Source organism: Hylobates moloch, unplaced genomic scaffold, assembly GCF_009828535.3.
Source record: "Hylobates moloch isolate HMO894 unplaced genomic scaffold, HMol_V3 SCAFFOLD_22, whole genome shotgun sequence".
Lineage (NCBI taxonomy): Eukaryota > Metazoa > Chordata > Mammalia > Primates > Hylobatidae > Hylobates > Hylobates moloch.
Window position 1 is genome coordinate 8,521,956 of NW_026652297.1, and position 17,579 is coordinate 8,539,534.

Sequence of the window (17,579 nt, forward strand, 5' to 3'; positions counted from 1 at the left end):
ATAGTTCTACAACCAGTGCCTTTAAAAAATAAAGCTGTTATTTTTTTTTTTTTTTTTTTTTTTGAGACGGAGTCTTGCTCTGTTGCCCAGGCTGGAGTGCAGTGGCGCAATCTCGGCTCACTGCAAGCTCCGCCTCCCGGGTTCACGCCATTCTCCTGCCTCAGCCTCTCCGAGTAGCTGGGACTACAGGCGCCCGCCGCCACGCCCGGCTAATTTTTTTGTATTTTTAGTAGAGACAGGGTTTCACCGTGGTCTCGATCTCCTGACCTCGTGATCCGCCCGCCTCGGCCTCCCAAAGTGCTGGGATTACAAGCGTGAGCCACCGCGCCCGGCCCAGTCTTAACTTTTTAAAGTTAAGAGATTTTGAAGAGCAGGCATGTTTATATCTTGATACATCAGTCTGTTTATGTTGCTATAAAGGACTCATGAGGCAGGATAATTTATAAAGAAAAGAAGTTTATTTTGGCTCATGGTTCTGCAGGCTGTACAGGAAGCATGGTGCCAGCATCTACTTCTGGTGAGGGCCTTGGGAAGCCTACAGTCAGAGCAGAAGGCAAAGGAGAGTCAGCAAGTCACGTGGCAAGAGAGGGAGCAAGAGAGATGGAGGGAGGTGCCATACTGTTTTAAACAACCAGATCTCATGCAAATTACTCATTACCATAGGGATGACACCAGGCTATTCATGAGGGATCCTCCCCCATGACCCAAACACCCCCATCAGGCCCCACCTCCAACATTGAGGATTACATTTCAGCATGAGATTTGGAGCCGACAAACATCTAAACTATATCACTTAATGTGCAATTTTTCAATTAAAAAAGATAGTTTGTGGTTCTTTGTATCGTATTTAAGAAATCTGGGCTGGGCGCGGTGGCTCACGCCTGTAATCCCAGCACTTTGGGAGGCCGAGGCGGGCGGATCATGAGGTTAGGAGATTGAGACCATCCTGGCTAACACGGTGAACTCCTGTCTCTACTAAAAATACAAAAAATAGCCGGGTGTGGTGGCAGGCGCCTGTAGTCCCAGCTACTAGGGAGGCTGAGGCAGGAGAATGGCGTAAACCCGGGAGGCAAAGCTTGCAGTGAGCTGAGATCATGCCACTGCACTCCAGCCTGGGTGAGAGAGCGAGACTCCATCTCAAAAAAAAAAAAAGGGAAATCTAAGCCAGGCAGGGTGGCTCGAGCCTAGTAGTTCCAGCTACTTGGGAGGCCGAAGTGGGAGAATCCCTTGAGCCCAGGAGTTAGAGACCAGCCACGGCAACATAGTGAAACCCCATCTCAGAAAAAAAAAAGAGGAAAGGAAAGAAATTTTTGCCTAAGCCAATAATACTAAGGTTTTCTTTTCTTTTTATTTTTTTTTTTTTTGAGACAGAGTCTCGCTCAGTTGCCCAGGCTGGAGTGTAGTGGCTCGATCTCTGCTCACTGCAAGCTCTGCCTCCTGGATTCACGCCATTCTCCTACCTTAGCCTCCCGGGTAGGTGGGACTACAGACATGCGCCACCACACCCAGCTAATTTTTAAATTTTTTTTGTAGAGATGGGGTCTCCCTATGTTGGCTAGGCTGGTCTTGAACTCTTGGGCTCAAGCAGTCCTCCTGCTTCAGCCTCCCAAAGTGCTGGGATTACAAACGTGAGTCACTAAGTACAGCCTTATGATAAATTTTGAGTTAATTTTTATATATGGAATGAGAGGAAAGGTTTATTTTTGTTTCATATGAATATCCAATCATCCCAGCAACAACTAGTCAAAAAAGATTATCATTTCCCATAGAATTGCTTTGTACCTTTGTCAAATATCAACTGACTATATAATTGAGGATCTGTTTCTAGATTCTGTTCTGTTCCATTGATGTATGTGTCTTTTTTTTTTTTTTTTTTTTTTTTTTTGAGACGGAGTCTTGCTCTGTCACCCAGGCTGGAGTGCAGTGGCGCGATCTCGGCTCACTGCAAGCTCCGCCTCCCGGGTTCATGCCATTCTCCTGCCTCAGCCTCTCCTAGTAGCTGGGACTACAGGCGCCCGCCATCACGCCCTGCTAATTTTTTGTATTTTTAGTAGAGACGGGGTTTCACCGTGGTCTCGATCTCCGGACCTTGTGATCCGCCCGCCTTGGCCTCCCAAAGTGCTGGGATTACAAGCGTGAGCCACCGCGCCCAGCCGATGTATGTGTCTTATCTTCATGCCAATACCGTACTCTCTTGGTAGCTCAGTGGTTCTCAGTGAAGGACAATTTTGCCCCTAGGGGACATTTGGCAATATCTGGAGACTTTTTTTTTTTTTTTGAGATGGAATCTTTCTCTGTCTCCCAGGCTGAAGTGCAGTGGTGCAACCTCCACCTCCCGGGTTCAAGCAATTCTCCTGCCTCAGCCTCCCGAGTAGCTGGGATTACAGGTGCACACCACCACGCCCAGCCAATTTTTGTAATTTTAGTAGAGATGGGGTTTCACCACATTGGCCAGGCTGGTCTCAAATATCTGATCTCAAGTAATCCACCCACTTTGGCCTCCCAAAGTGGGTGGATTACAGGCCTGAGCCACCGCGCCAGTAGGCAGGAAGGTAGGCAGGAGAAGGGTAGGCAGGAAGGTTGCCCCTGGGTAGAGGTAGAGGCCAGGGATGGTGCTAAAGATTCTGCAATGCACAGGAGAGTCTTCCAGAACAAAAAATTAGCTGGTCCAAGTAGTGCCAAGGTTGAGAAACTCTGCTGTAGCTGCATACTAAGCCTTAAAACCAGATAGTGTAATCTTTCGATTTTGTTATTTTACAAAGTTGTTGAGCTATACCAGGTCCTTTGCGTTTTATATAAATTTTAGAATCAACCTTATACATTTCTACAAAAAATATCTGCTGAGATTTGATTAGGATTACATTGATCTATAGATAAATTTGGGAAGAATTGACATATTAACAATTTTGAATCTTCTGATTGATTGATTGATTTTTGAGATGGAGTCTTGCTCTGTTGCCCAGGCTGGAGTGCAGTGGAGTGATCTCAGCTCATTGCAACCTCTGCCTCCCAGATTAAAGCAGTTCTCCTGCCTCAACCTCCCAAGTAGCTGGGAGCATATATTTATTTTATTTTTTATTTTTTTGAGACAGAGTCTCGCTCTGTCACCCAGGCTGGAGTGCAGTGGCATGATCGCGACTCACTGCAAGCCCTGCCGCCCAGGTTCACACCATTCCCCTGCCTCGGCCTCCCGAGTAGCTGGGACTACAGGCACGTGCCACCACACCCAGCTAATTTTTTGTGTTTTTAGTGGAGACAGGGTTTCGCCATGTTAGTCAGGATGGTCTCGATCTCCTGACCTTGTGATCCGCCTGCCTCGGCCTCCTGAAGTGCTGAGATTACAGGCGTGAGCCACCGTGCCCGGCCACTGGGAGCATATAGAAAGGCTAGAAGAGAAAACAGGGAACTAAAAGCAATTTAGTGTTGCAGAAGGATAGGTGTCTGGGATAAGAGTAAAGATGAAAACAAGAACCATTATCATAAAGGATCTTCTTTTTTTTTTTTTGAGATGGAGTCTTGCTCTGTCACCCAGGCTGGAGTGCAGTGGCTGGATCTTGGCTCACTGCAAGCTCCGCCTCCTGGGTTCAAGCAATTCTGCCTCAGCCTCTGGAGGAGCTGGGATTACAGACCCTTGCCACCACGCCCAGCTAATTTTTGTATTTTTAGTAGAGATGGGGTTTTACCATGTTGGCCAGGCTTGAACTCCTGACCTCGGCCTGTGATCTGCCCGCCTCAGCCTTCCAAAGTGCTGGGATTACAGGTGTGAGCCACCACACCCAGCCTGAATCTTCTGATTTATAAACATGTTTTTTCTCTCCATTAATTTGTCCTTTATAATTTCAGCAATCTATTGCAGTTTCCATTGTATAGCTCTTGTACATATTTTGTTAGATTTATCCCTAAATATTTAATATTTTATGCTATTATAAATGTTTAAAATTTTTAATATCTGATTTTGTTTTCTTGGTAGAAGATAGAAATACAGTTGGCTTTTGTATATTGACCTCGTTGCCTGTGACCTTGCCAAACTCACTTCTAGTCCATTTATATAGATTCTATAGGATTTTCCATATAGACCAATATTTTGTTTGTGTACAAACAAGTTTTACGTATTTCTTTCTTATTTTATACCTTTCATTTCCTTTCTTGACTTATTACACTGGCTAAGCCCTCTAGTTCATTGTCAGAGTAGTAAAGGTATACATCATTGTCTTGTTCCTGATTTTAGGGGAAAAGTATTCAATTTTTTTACCATAAGTATGATTTTTAGCTATGGGTTTTCTATAGTTGCTTTTTAGCATTCTGAGTAAGTTCCCACCTATTCCTTGTCTGCTGAGAGTTTTTGTTATGAATAATTGTTGAATTTTGTTAAATGCCTTACCTGCATCTATTGAAGATGATAGTGTAGTTCTTTTTTATTCTGATGATATGGGGAATTATATTGATTGATTTTCCAATGTTAAACCAACCTGCTGCCATTCATGGGATAAACTCAGGCATATGTTATCCTTTTTATATATTCTAGAATTCAGTTAGCTAAAATTTCGTTTAGAATTTTTGTGAGTGTTCATGAGGGATATTGGGCTGTAGTTTACTTCAAATGGTTTTGTTTTGTTATTTTCTTTGTTTGTATTCCTTTTCTGAAGTACCTTTTAACCTTAGTTGCCATCTTACTTTCTCTCACTATTTTCAGAGGATGAACACTTTTTATAAGAAGTCTGCTGTGTTTTGAGTGCTATATGCCAGGAACTGTAAGAAGCCCTTCATATTCGTTATTTCATATAATCCTCAGAACCTTCTTGCAAGATAGGTGCTATTATCATGCCCATTTTAGAGGTGGATAAAACGGAGACTCAGAGCAGTTAATTTCCCAAGTGATAGAGGCAGTTCAAATTATGTCTTTCAGGCTGGGCACAGTGGCTCATGCCTATAATCTCACCACTTTGGGAGGCTGAGGCAAGAGGATCGTGTGAGCCCAGGAGTTTGAGACCAGCCTGAGCAACGTAGTAAGACCTTGTCTCTACAAAAAAAATTAAAAATTAGCCAGGCATGGTGGCATACTCCTGTAGTCCTAGCTACTGGGCAGGCTGAGGTGGGAGGGTTGCTTGAGCCTGGGAAGTCAAGGTTGTAGTGAGCTGTGATTGTGCCACTGTACTCCAGCCTGGGCAAAAGAGCGAGATCCTATAAAATAAAAAATCAAGTCTTTCAAATCAGAGGTCGAAAACTGCTCTGCATTTATATCTTTCTCCAGAAATACTTTATTAATCTGAAATATTATTGACAAAACTAGGAGGAATTTAGAAAACTATACCTCTACTAATCTTTTTTTCTCTTTGATTATTTTTTTTTTCCTTAAGACAGGATCTTGCTCTGTCATCCAGGCTGGAGTATAGCGGTACAATCTCAGCTCACTGCAATCTGTCTCCCAGGCTCAAGCAATTCTCCTACCTCAGCCTCCTGAGTAGCTGGGATTATAGGTACATGCCACCATGCCCAGCTAATTTTTGTATTTTTAGTGGAGACGAGGTTTCACCATGTTGCCCAGGCTGGTCTTGAACTCGTGGGCTCAAGAAATCAGCCCACCTCATCCTCCCAAGGTGCTGGGATTACAGATGTGAGCCACAGCACCCAGCTAATCTCAGAGCACCTCTTTATGCTAATTGGTTTTGATATTCTCTGTGTGCTTATTTTTCAGTTTGAGAGTGTCTAATAATTAGCATGTTAGGGCCAGGAGTGGTAGCTCACACCTGTAATCCCAACACTTTGGGAGGCCGAGGTGTGTGGATCACCTGAGGTCAGGAACTCAAGATCAGCCTGGCCAACGTGGTAAAACCCTGTCTCTACTAAAAATACAAAAATTAGCTGGGCCTGGTGACAGGAGCCTTTAATCCCAGCTACTTGGCAGGCTGAGGCAGGAGAATCACTTGAACCCGGGAGGCGGAGGTTGCAGTGAACCAAGATCGCGCCACTGCACTGGAGGCTGGGCAACAAGAGCGAAACTCCGTCTCAAAAAAAAAAAAATAGCATATTGGTTCACTAATTTGTAAGTTTTATCAAGCACACATTATTGTGAATTAACTTGAATGTTTCTAATTGGATATGTCAACCTAAAATGAAGAAATGGAGGCAAAACTAATATCAGTGGAGAGTTTATTTGGGCCAAGCTTGAGGATTATTACAACCTGGGAACATAGATTCAAGTTTCCCTGAATATACACTCCTGTTACCAGCAGTTGCAAGTGGAGTTTGAAAGGCAAAATAGGGGGACAGGGAGTGGACTGTACAAAGTTGTTTGTTAGGAATTCTCACTGGTTTAAAGAACCAGTGAGAATTGATTAGTGATTGACTATATGTTGTTAACCTATAAGGTATGGATTATAGTGTTATTATAATTCACACCTGATGTGGATTATTAAGCTAATTTATGGCTACTTATGGCAATAGTAAGCAGTTTCAACAGATGAATACATAGCTCAAAGGAGGGGAGTAGGCATGATTGTAATCTCATTTTAATGTCTATCTGGGCCTGATATTTTTTTTTTTTTTTTTTTGAGACGGAGTCTCGCTCTTTCACCCAGGCTGGAGTGCAGTGGCGCAATCTCGGCTCACTGCAAGCTCCGCCCCCCGGGGGTTCACGCCATTCTCCTGCCTCAGCCTCCTGCGTAGCTAGGACTACAGGCGCCCGCCACCTCGCCCGCCTAATTTTTTTTTGTATTTTTAGTAGAGACAGGGTTTCACCGTGTTAGCCAGGATGGTCTCGATCTCCTGACCTCGTGATCCGCCCGCCTCGGCCTCCCAAAGTGCTGGGATTACAGGCGTGAGCCACCGCGCCCGGCCCTGGGCCTGATATTTAAAAGGACTTGCATTCCTCAGATAAAAGTTCTTTTCTTTTCTCAGTTGCTACAGTGCTTCAGTTTAAACTTCACATCTGTTGGAAGTCTTTTAACATTGTTTATCTGGATTAGAGGTTCCTTGAGAGAAAATGCCACTTTCTTTTTTACTATACTGTATTTAATGTGCTCAATAGTATCAGTAGGCATATTTCTGTTTATGTAAGATTGTAGTGTGGCTGAAGGCTGAAGGGGGCCAAGAGCACATGAGAAGCTATCTCTTCCACTTATCTGCTTTTCCCAGGTTGAATGTGTGCTAGATTATTTTAGGACCTTTTGGGCTCAAAAGATCAACTGGGAAGCCTGAGTTTAGATGATAGCTAGCTGGTGGGACCCAACTTAATTTTCTGTCTTATGCTTCAGTCAAATTTGGGAAAATACACAAAAAAGCAAAGCTACAAACAGAGACTGGCAATACAGATTAAAATGTGCCAGGCAACAGGAGGAATTTCAATGAGTAGAAATGAAGATCAATCCCTGAGACAAAATAGCGGGGACAGGCAGGAAAAAGGTAGATTTCTACCCTTCTCTACTTCATACCTACAAATTTAAGGAAGTAGGATCTTTACCAACCAGAAACTTGGCAGCTTCCCACCAACCCCATGTTGCAACTGCTATCTGCAACATCCAGGGCTCTTTTTCTCCCTCCCATCTCTCTTATCATTACCTCTGTACTTCCCTTAGTGACCACAGCTCTGTAAAGGCAGTGGCAGAAATGGATTTGTTGGGGGTACGTTTTCAAATGTGATGAAGTAGTGGTGAGAAGGGGCAAAGAGAAAAAAATCCATGGGAGTAGTATGCCTTTTCTCAGGCCCTACTTTAGACAGACACACAGATTAAGCTTTTTATTATGGAAAATTTCAAATATTTACAAGAGTAAAGAGAACAGTTTAATAAACCAATCACCAGCTTAAACAACTCTTGGTTAGGTCCTGTTTTTGACTAGGGAAGAAGTATATTCTGTTTCAAAGTATGTAGGATTAGATTGCCAATCATGTGCACATGGAACAAGACAACAGGGTCAGAAGATCTTCCTTAGTTTATCAGCACCATAGTAAATCAGGGGATCCCTACATTAGATCCACAAATTGACTTCAAGTCATGACAAACTGAATTGGTGAGCAAAATTGTGTGCTCTAGATAGTATATAATTTTAATTTGATCCTCAAAGGGATCTTTAATCCCCCAAATAGGTGAGAGCCATAGTATTATGTGACTGCTCAATACTAGGTCCGGCTTGTGTGGATAAAGTTTAAAGTCAGGCCAGGCACAGTGGCTCACGCCTGTAATCCCAGCACTTTGGGAGACCAAGGTGGGCGGATCACTTGAGGTCAGGATTTTGAGACCAGCCTAGCCAACGTGGTGAAATCCCATCCCTACTTAAAAAAAAACAAAAACAAAAACAAAAATTAGCCAGGCATGGTGGCATTTGCCTGTAGTCCCAGCTACTTGGGAGGCTGAGGCAGAAGAATCCTTTGAACCCGGGAGGCGGAGGTTGCAGTGAGCTGAGATACTGCCACTGCACTACAGCCTGGGTGACAAAGCGAGGCTTTGTCTAAAAAAAAAAAAAAGTCAAATAATACCTAGGTGGACAGAGACCAACTAGAATTTACTTAACTTTTTTCTTAGCAAACACCAAACCTGGATAGATTTCTCAACTTTCAAATGATTGACAGAAATCTTTTAAGGCATCATGGGATTTATTAAGAAATTCTTCAAAACACGACCAGGCGTGGTGGCTCATGCCTGTAATCCCAGCACTTTGGGAGGCCAAGGCGGGCAGATCACCTGAGGTCAGGAATTCGAGACCAGCTTGGCCAACATGGCGAAATCCTGTCTCTACTAAAAATACAAAAATTAGCCAGGTGTGGTGGTGGGCACCTGTAATCCCAGCTACTGGGGAGGCCAAGGCAGGAGAATCACTTGAACCCGGGAGGCAGAGTTTGCAATGGGCCGAGATCGCGCCACTGCACTCCAGCCTGGGCAACAAGAGTGAAACTCCATCTCAAAAAACAAAAAAAAAGGAAAGAGATTCTGCAAAATAAAAGAAGGAAATCTGATATTTAAGAAACAAAAAAATCATACTTTGAGAAAGGAAACAATATTAGATGGTATTTTCTTTATTCTCATGGGGTTTGTTTAATGAATCTGAAAAATATGTAGAAGATAGCAGATTGACATAGAAGGAAACCAACTGAGATGTCAGCAATTATAATAATAACTAAATATATATTAAGTACCAGATTCTATATTAAAACCTTCATGAATTAGCTAATTAAATCTAAGTAAATGGTTATTCCCAAGAACATGGAGGTAAAGAGGTCAAATTACTTCCCTAAGATTGTATAACTAATAAGAAGGAGGTCTCAAATTTGATCCCAAATACACTTTGACTTCAGGGACCTAGAGATAGAGGAAATAAGGATGATTTCACAGGATATTAGATCATCCTTTGTACTCTTCTGCGTTGGAATTTTAAAAGAAATTATTTAGGGCCGGGCGTGGTGGCTCACGCCTGTAATCCCAGCACTTTGGGAAGCCGAGGTGGGCAGATCACTTGAGGTCAAGAGTTCGAGACCAGCCTGGCCGACGTGGTGAAACTCCGTCTCTACTAAAAAATACAAAAATTAGGCTGGGTCTGGCAGCTCACACCTGTAATCCCAGCACTTTGGGAAGCCGAGACGGGCAGATCATGAGGTCAAGAGATCGAGACCATCCTGGCCAACATGGTGAAACCTCATCTCTACTAAAAATACAGAAATTAGCTGGGTGTGGTGGTGTGCGCCTGTAGTCCCAGCTACTTGGGAGGCTGAGGCAGGAGATTCACTTGAATCCGGGGGAGGCAGAGGTTGCAGTGAGCCGAGATTGCACCACGGCACTCCAGCCTGGCGACAGAGTGAGACTCCGTCTCAAAAAAAAAAAAAAGCCCTTTTGCTGCTGCCGCCGCAGCCATGAGTATGCTCAGGCTTCAGAAAGAGGCTCGCCTCTTCTGTCCTCCGCTGTGGCAAGAAGGTCTGGTTGGACCCCAATGAGACCAATGAAATCGCCAATGCCAACTCCGTCAGCAGATCTGGAAGCTGATCAAAGATGGGCTGATCATCAGCAAGCCTGTTGACAGTCCATTCCTGGGCTTGATATCGGAAAAACACCTTGGCCCGCTGGAAGGCAGGCACAGGGGCATAGGTAAGCGGAAGGGAACAGCCAATGCCCGAATGCCAGAGAAGGTCACGTGGATTCTGCCCCGGCTGCTTAGAAGATACTATGAATCTAAGAAGATTGATCGCCGTATGTATCACAGCCTGTACCTGAAGATGAAAGGAAATGTGTTCAAAAACAAGTGGATTCTCATGGAGCACATCCACAAGCTGAAGGCAGACAAGGCCCGCAAGAAGCTCCTGGCTGACCAGGCTGAGGCCCCCAGGTCTAAGACCAAGGAAGCATGCAAGCGCAGTGAAGAGAGCCTGCAGGCCAAGAAGGAGGAGATCATCAAGACTTTGTCCAAGGAGGAAGAGACCAAGAAATAAAAGCTCCCCCTTTGTCTGTACATACTGGCCTCCATGATTACATAGATCAGCCATTAAAAGAAACCTTTATCTGCTTGTAAAGATAAATTAGCCGAGTATGGTGGCATGCGCCTGTAATCCCAGCTACTTGGGAGGCTGAGGCAGGAGAATCGCTTGAACCCAGGAGGTGGAGGTTGCAGTGAGCCAAGATTGCACCACTGCACTCCAGCCTGGGTGATAGAGTGAGACTCAGTCTCAAAAAATAAATAAATAAAAGTAAAAATAAAATAAGCGGCTGGGCTCACGCCTGTAATCCCAGCACTTTGGGAGGCCGAGGCGGGCGGATCACGAGGTTAGGAGATCAAGACCATCCTGGCTAACACGGTGAAACCCCGTCTCTACTAAAAATACAAAAAAATTAGCCGGGCGTGGTGGCAGGTGCCTGTAGTCCCAGCTACTCGGGAGGCTGAGACAGGAGAATGGCGTGAACCCAGGAGGCGGAGCTTGCAGTGAGCCGAGATCGTGCCACTGCACTCCAGCCTGGGCGACAGAGCGAGACTCCGTCTCAAAAAAATAATAAAATAAAATAAAATAAGCATCGCCAGGCACGGTGGCTCACGCCTGTAATCCCAGCACTTTGGGAGGCCGAGGCAGGCAGATCACTTGAGGTTGGGAGTTCGAGACCAGCCTTACCAACAAGAAGAAAAGCCATCTCTACTAAAAATACAAAAAAATTAGCAGGGCATGGTGGCCCATGCTTGTAATCCCAGCCACTTGGGAGGCTGCAGCAGGAGAATTGCTTGAACCCGGGAGGCGGAGGTTGTGGTGAGCTGAGATCAAGCCATTGCACTCCAGCCTGGGCAACAAAAGCGAAACTCCCTCTCAAAAAAAAAAAAAAAAAAGCGTCCAGGCAAGAGGTAAAAAAGAGACTGCTAAAAAAAGCTATATGTAAAATTCGTCACAGATTTTCTGCTGCACTAATACATGGTAAAAAAACAAAACAAAACAACACTGGCCAGGCGCAGTGGCTCAAACCTGTGATCCCAGCACTTTGGGAGGCTGAGGCAGGCAGATCTTGAGGTCAAGAGATTGAGACCATCCTGGCCAACATGGTGAAACCCCGTCTCTACTAAGTAAAGTACAAAAATTAGCCGGGTGTGGTGGCACATGCCTACAGTCCCAGCTTCTCAGGAGGCTGAGGCAGGAGAATCACTTGAACCCAAGAGGTGGAGGTTGCAGTGAGCCAAGATCATGCCACAACACTCCAGCCTGGTGACAGAGCGAGACTTCGTCTCAAAAAAAAAAAAAAAAAAAAGAAACACTATTTACGGTGTTATTAGGAAAAAGAAAATGTCTGCACTGTTATTAGCAAAAGACAATAAGAGATAGTGTTGAAGAGCAGTGAACATAATAGAGTGACAAATATAAGACCACCTTATTAGTAATTAGAATAAAGATGAATATGTTAACATATAAGTTTAAAAGATAGACTCAGGAATTGTCAAAAACCATATCTAAGACTCACATTACCTGATTTTTGAGGCCTACTCTAAAGCTGCAGTAATCAAGATAATGTGTTATTGGCAAAAGAATGGACACATATATCAGTAGAACAGAATAAAGAGCGCAGAAATAGACTCACCCAAATATAGTCACCTGATCTCTGAAAAAGGAGCAAAGACAGTTTAATGGAGGAATGGGTTTTTTCAGCATATGATGCTAGAACAATCAAAGTGCATATGCAAAAAAATGAACCTAGGCATAGACCTTATACCTTTCACAAAAAATTAACTCAAAATGGATCATAGACCTAAATGTAAAATATAAAACTATAAAACTTCTAGAAGAAAATCTATGTAACCTTGGGTTTGGCAGTGATTTTTAGATACACTGTCAAAAGCATGATTCATGAAAGAGAAAACTGATGTTGGTATTTGTTAAAATTAAAACTTGTTGTATTAGTCCATTTTCATACTGCTATGAAGAAATACCTGAGACTCGGTAATTTATAAAGGAAAGAGGTTTAATGGACTCACAGTTCCACATGGCTGGGGAGGCCTCACAATCATGGCAGAAGGCAAAGGAGGAGCAAAGGCATGTCTTACATGACGGCAGGCAAGAGAGTGTGTGCAGAGGAACTGCCCTTTATAAAACCATCAGATCTTGTAAGACTTATTCACTATCATGAGAACAGCATGGGAAAAACCCGCCCTCATGATTCAGTTACCTCCCACTGGGTCCTTCCCCTGACACATGGGGATTAAGGGAATTACAGTTCAAGATGAGATTTTGGTGGGGCCACAGCCAAACCATATCACTTCTACTCTGAGAAAGATACTGTTAAGAGAATGAAAAGACAAGCCATGGACTGGAAGAAAATACTTTCAAGATACATTTCTGTTAAAGGACTTTGTGGTTAGTCAATTGCAAAGTTTTGAAGCAGTGCACAAGTCAGTCCTCACTTATGACATCAGTTGCAAGTTCAGGAGTTTCCAGAACTTCCTTTAGGATTGATAATTCACTAGGAGAATTGACAGAACTCATTGTAAGCTGTTATACTCACAGTTACAGTTTATTACAGCTGAAGGAGACAGATTAAAATTTGTCAAAAGAAAAGGCACATAGGACAGAGTCCAGGAAATTATCAAATAGTTATAAACCCCACAATACATTTTTAGTGGTTGTTTTAGAGTCTTGATTATCTTTTTTTTTTTTTTTTTTAAAGGTCTTGCTTTGTCATCCAGGCTGCAGTGTAGTGTTATGATCATGGCTCACTGTAGCCTCAAACTCCTGGGCTCAAGTGATTTTCCTCCCTTAGCCTCCCAAGTAGCTGAGACTACAAGTGTGAGCTAGCACACCCAGGTAATTTATTTTTTATTAAAAAAAGTTTTAGCCAGGCATGGTGGCTCACACCTGTAATCCCAACATTTTGGGAGGCCGAGGCAGGCGGATCACCTGAGGTCAGGAGTTCAAGACCAGCCTGACCAACATGGAGAAACCCTGTCTCTACTAAAAATACAAAATTAGGTGGGCATGGTGGCAATGCCTGCCTGTAATCCCAGCTACTCAGGAGGCTGAGGCAGAAGAATCGCTTGAACCTGGGAGGCAGAGGTTGCAGTGAGCTGAGATTGTGCTATTGCACTTCAGCCTGGATAACAAGAGCAAGACTCCGTCTCAAAAAAAAAAAAAAAAAAAAAAATTTGTAGAGATAGTGTTTTGCTATGTTACTCAGGGTAGTCTCAAACTCCTGGCCGCAGGCAGTTCTGCCTAAGCTTCCCAAAGTACTGGGATTACAGGCATAAGCCACTACGCCTACCATAGAATATTAGTTATCTTTTGAAGTGATTAAAAAGGGAAAAGATTTTCTTACAGTCTAATAATGAGAAAAATGAAAGAACAGTTATTTTAAAGCCCCTGATATTTCCAACATCTAGGTCATAAATGAGTCTCGTTCTGTTGATAGCTTTATCTCTTGGTAATGTGCATGCCTCTGCGTGTGTGTGTGTGTGTGTGTGTGTGTGTGTGTGTGTGTGTGTGTTGTGTATGTCTTCTTATTTTTAGTTTAATGGCAAACATCATTTATACAAGAACAATAGAGACTGAGGTAGATGGTATTTTGTGTCTGGATATAGGCACACCTCTCCCATCAGGCCAATTGCCTGTGATATTGAGTCAACCTAGTCTGGAGTTGAGGTGGATTTGGATTTTGATGTTGGTATCATTATGTTCAGTGTACTTGGGCTGTTGTTACCTGGTACTTGGAACCTGGGGTACCAGATAGTTTTTCTTCAGTGTTCCTGTTCCACTGTTGGCTTTCCTCAGTCCCATCATGCCTCCATCGCAGAGGGGGGGTCTCTATTCATATCCTTGCCCCTTCACTAGTGGTTGACTGATGCAGTGCTAGGCTTATGGTGGTGTCATAGGTGGTTTTCTATTGTCCTGGTTCAGCCTTAGCTTTAGGCAGTCCCTGTTCATTTGAACCCCAGGGATGGTACTTATTCTGCCCTTTCCTGAGCAGTAGCAAACCTCTGCTTGGCATCAGAATCCTGGGCCAATAAGGATTCTCTCCTGCTCTCCCAGAAACAAGATGTTTGCTTCTACCTCTCGCCCAGCAGCAGTAGGGTATGTGAGAGGTAGGAGGATTACTTGAACCCAGGAGGTCAAGGCTGCAGTGAGCCATGATAGTGCTACCAGACTCCAGCCTGGGTGACAGAGCAAGACCCTGTCTCAAAACAACAACAACAACCCAAAAAACTGTCAAGGTCATCAGGAACAAAACATAGCCAATAGCCAAGAAACTGTCACATACCAGAGGAGATTAAGGAAACATGATGACTAAATGCAATACAAATAAAAAAATAAATATCGGCACTATGAGAAAAAATAGGGCAGCAGAATGGGTAATTCACAGGAGAAGAAATGCAAATGGCCAATAAAAATATGAGTATGAATTCAACTTCACTAGTAATTAAACTGCAAATGTAAATTACAAAAGCTGATTTTTGCCAGTGACATTAGCAAAGGATTGTTTTTGTTAATACTAGCATTTGGCAAGGTTGTAGAGAATATGGGAACTCAGAATGATACAACCTCTCTGGAGGATAATTTGCGCTGTACCATATCAAAAAGCTTAAAATTGTACAAATTATTTGACTTAGCCACGTCTGTGCCGTTGATGTATTCTAATAAAGGAAGATCTGTGGGAAGATTTAGTCAAAGGGTGCCTATCACGGCATTGTTAATAATAATGAAAAATTGGAAGTAGCATGATAATTAACAGTATATTGTGATATTCTTGTATGGTGGTATTCTGTAGATATTAAAAGTTAAACAATTTGTTAAGTTCAAAAAGTTAAACTAACATGTATGGTGTGATCCCCTTTTTTGTAAAAAAAAAAAAAATATGTAGCATAGAAAGACTCGATATGTGTACACAAAACATTAATTGTAATTTTGGATGATTGAATTCTAGATGATTTTTGTTTCCTCCTGTGTGCTTTTCTATATTCTGCAGTTTTTTTCTGACATGAGCATGTGCAGTATTTTGGACATCATATAAAAAGCTATTTAAAAACGAAATATTTTTCCTCTATCAATTAGCAAAGATTTTCTTAAAATTATTACCTTTGTTGGCAAAGGTGTGAGAAATTGGTATCTTTATTTTACATCTACTTCTTATTCTACGTCTATTTAATTCTTCTTATCTACAGTATTTCTACTTTCTTTTTTTTTTTTTTATGGGATGAAGTCTCGCTCTGTCGCCCAGGCTGGAGTGCAGTGGTACGAACTCGCCTCACTGCAAGCTCCGCCCCCTGGGTTCACGCCATTCTCCTGCCTCAGCCTCCCGAGTAGCTGGGACTACAGGCTCCCGCCACTACGCCCGGCTAATTCTTTGTATTTTTAGTAGAGACGGGGTTTCACTGTGTTAGCCAGGATGGTCTCAATCTACTGACCTCGTGATCTGCCTGCTTCGGCCTCCCAAAGTGCTGGGATTACAGGCATGAGCCACTGCGCCTGGCCCTTCTACTTCTTCTTTATATCTACTTCCGTAGGGGATCAGCACAAGCACTCTTGGGAAGCAAATTGGTAATAAATATCAAACCTCTTAAAATAATTTATATTCTTTCACTCAGTAGAAAGGCTTCTGGGGGATTTGTCATTAGAAAAGAATCAGAGATTTGGGTGGAGACATGTTTATTACATGATGATGTATAACTGCAAAGTATGAAGACTGTAAATATCCTTTTAAAAGGGAAATAAAATATGACACAACTGTATAGTGGAATATTATGCATTCATGAGAGTATTTAAAGAATATTTATTGATGTCTGATAATCTTCTTGCTTCTTAGTCTTCTGCTCAGAATGGCATCCATGATTCTGTTTCTTTCCCCATGTTTTTTACTGTAGTCCCAGGTAAGAAAATAAGAACTGGATTCCCTCTCTTACTTTGTGTAAATAACCACAACTAGTAAATTACTTTTTCCCCCCAAAACCATTTCCTTATGTGTATTTGTCTTCCTCAGTTTCAATTTATTTGCTTTACTTTAATTATGGGTATTATGTGAGCCTTTGCACAGTTGTGTTTTTCTGCCTGAAATTATCTTCTCCCTGCTTTTACCATGGCTGAGACCTCTTCACCTTCTAGGTTGCAGCTTAAATAGTACTCAGAGAGGTCTTCTTGGACCACCTTATCTATAATAAAAGAGCATACAATGTGTTAATAATACCCCTTACCATCTCTCTAATGCCCACTGGTTTTTTTCATTGCAGTTAACACAGTTGATGATGTTTTTGTATTTATTTGCTTGTTTATAATGTGTCCTCCATTAGACCGTAACTTCCTGAGGCTAGGAATTATATCTTCACAAGTATATTTTTAGGTCCTCTCCTAATGTCTGGCACATGTAAACAATCAGCAAATATGTGTAGATTGAATGAACAAACTAAATTTTGCAGTTTTGATGGCAGCTTATTAAGAATTTATCATGTAACTTAGTTAAAATTTGTTATACCAAAGTTATTCCTGTAACACATATTTATTTTAGCTATATTGGTTTTGATATTTAATATATTTTATGTAGGAATGTAGAGGAAGAAGTTTAGGTTACACTCGAGGTCATAGAGAGTCTTATAACGAGTTCAGACTACCATTGGACGCTGAGGAGTGTGTAGAATTTGAAGAGACAAAGAGGAGGGGAAAAGACATTTTGAACAAGACTGCCCCATGAGTTTTTTAAGACAGGACAGCAGGAATATCTTTAGCATGTTTGGGAAAACATGACAGAGAATTGTGGGTGACTAATGGAGCTAGTTGCTGGTAATTATAAATGGAAATGTTACTAGTTACAGAATTTCATCTAGGTCCAATCATTAAGAGCCTGGAAAGAAGGCCAAGGTAGTTGGAATATCTTTTGTATTCAGGGGAGTTCTTTTAACAGATGGGAAGCTACTGAAGGTATTTGATCAAGTGAAGGTCCCTTGTCATTTATTAATTTGTTTATTAATAGATATTTATTGAGTGCATGCTGTCTACTATGTGGTCTTCTAGATGAGGAGGGTACAGAGATGGAATAGGAGGGCTGGAGAGCCAAAAACCGCTGTGGAGGAACTCACAGACTATGGGAAGTGACAGACATGCAAATTACAAAGGGCTGTGATAAATGTAATAAATGCACATCATCAAT

General features: G+C 42.4%; 1 protein-coding gene and 1 pseudogene across 11 annotated transcripts in view; both read left to right on the forward strand.

Annotated features, from left to right (window-relative positions):
* Positions 1 to 10,852, forward strand: part of LOC116462057 (large ribosomal subunit protein eL19-like) — an 11,265-nt pseudogene extending 413 nt beyond the window's left edge.
* TFDP2 (transcription factor Dp-2) overlaps positions 1 to 17,579 on the forward strand; it is a 193,162-nt gene that overhangs the window by 97,605 nt on the left and 77,978 nt on the right. The window contains exon 4 of one of the 11 annotated variants that reach the window (XM_058433376.1): positions 16,245 to 16,308. The exons of the other annotated variants lie outside the window; for them this stretch is intronic. Coding sequence (XP_058289359.1) covers positions 16,287 to 16,308 — 22 coding nt within the window. The 5' untranslated portion in view covers positions 16,245 to 16,286. The remainder of the gene's footprint in view (positions 1 to 16,244; positions 16,309 to 17,579) is intronic. 11 annotated transcript variants of the gene reach the window in all.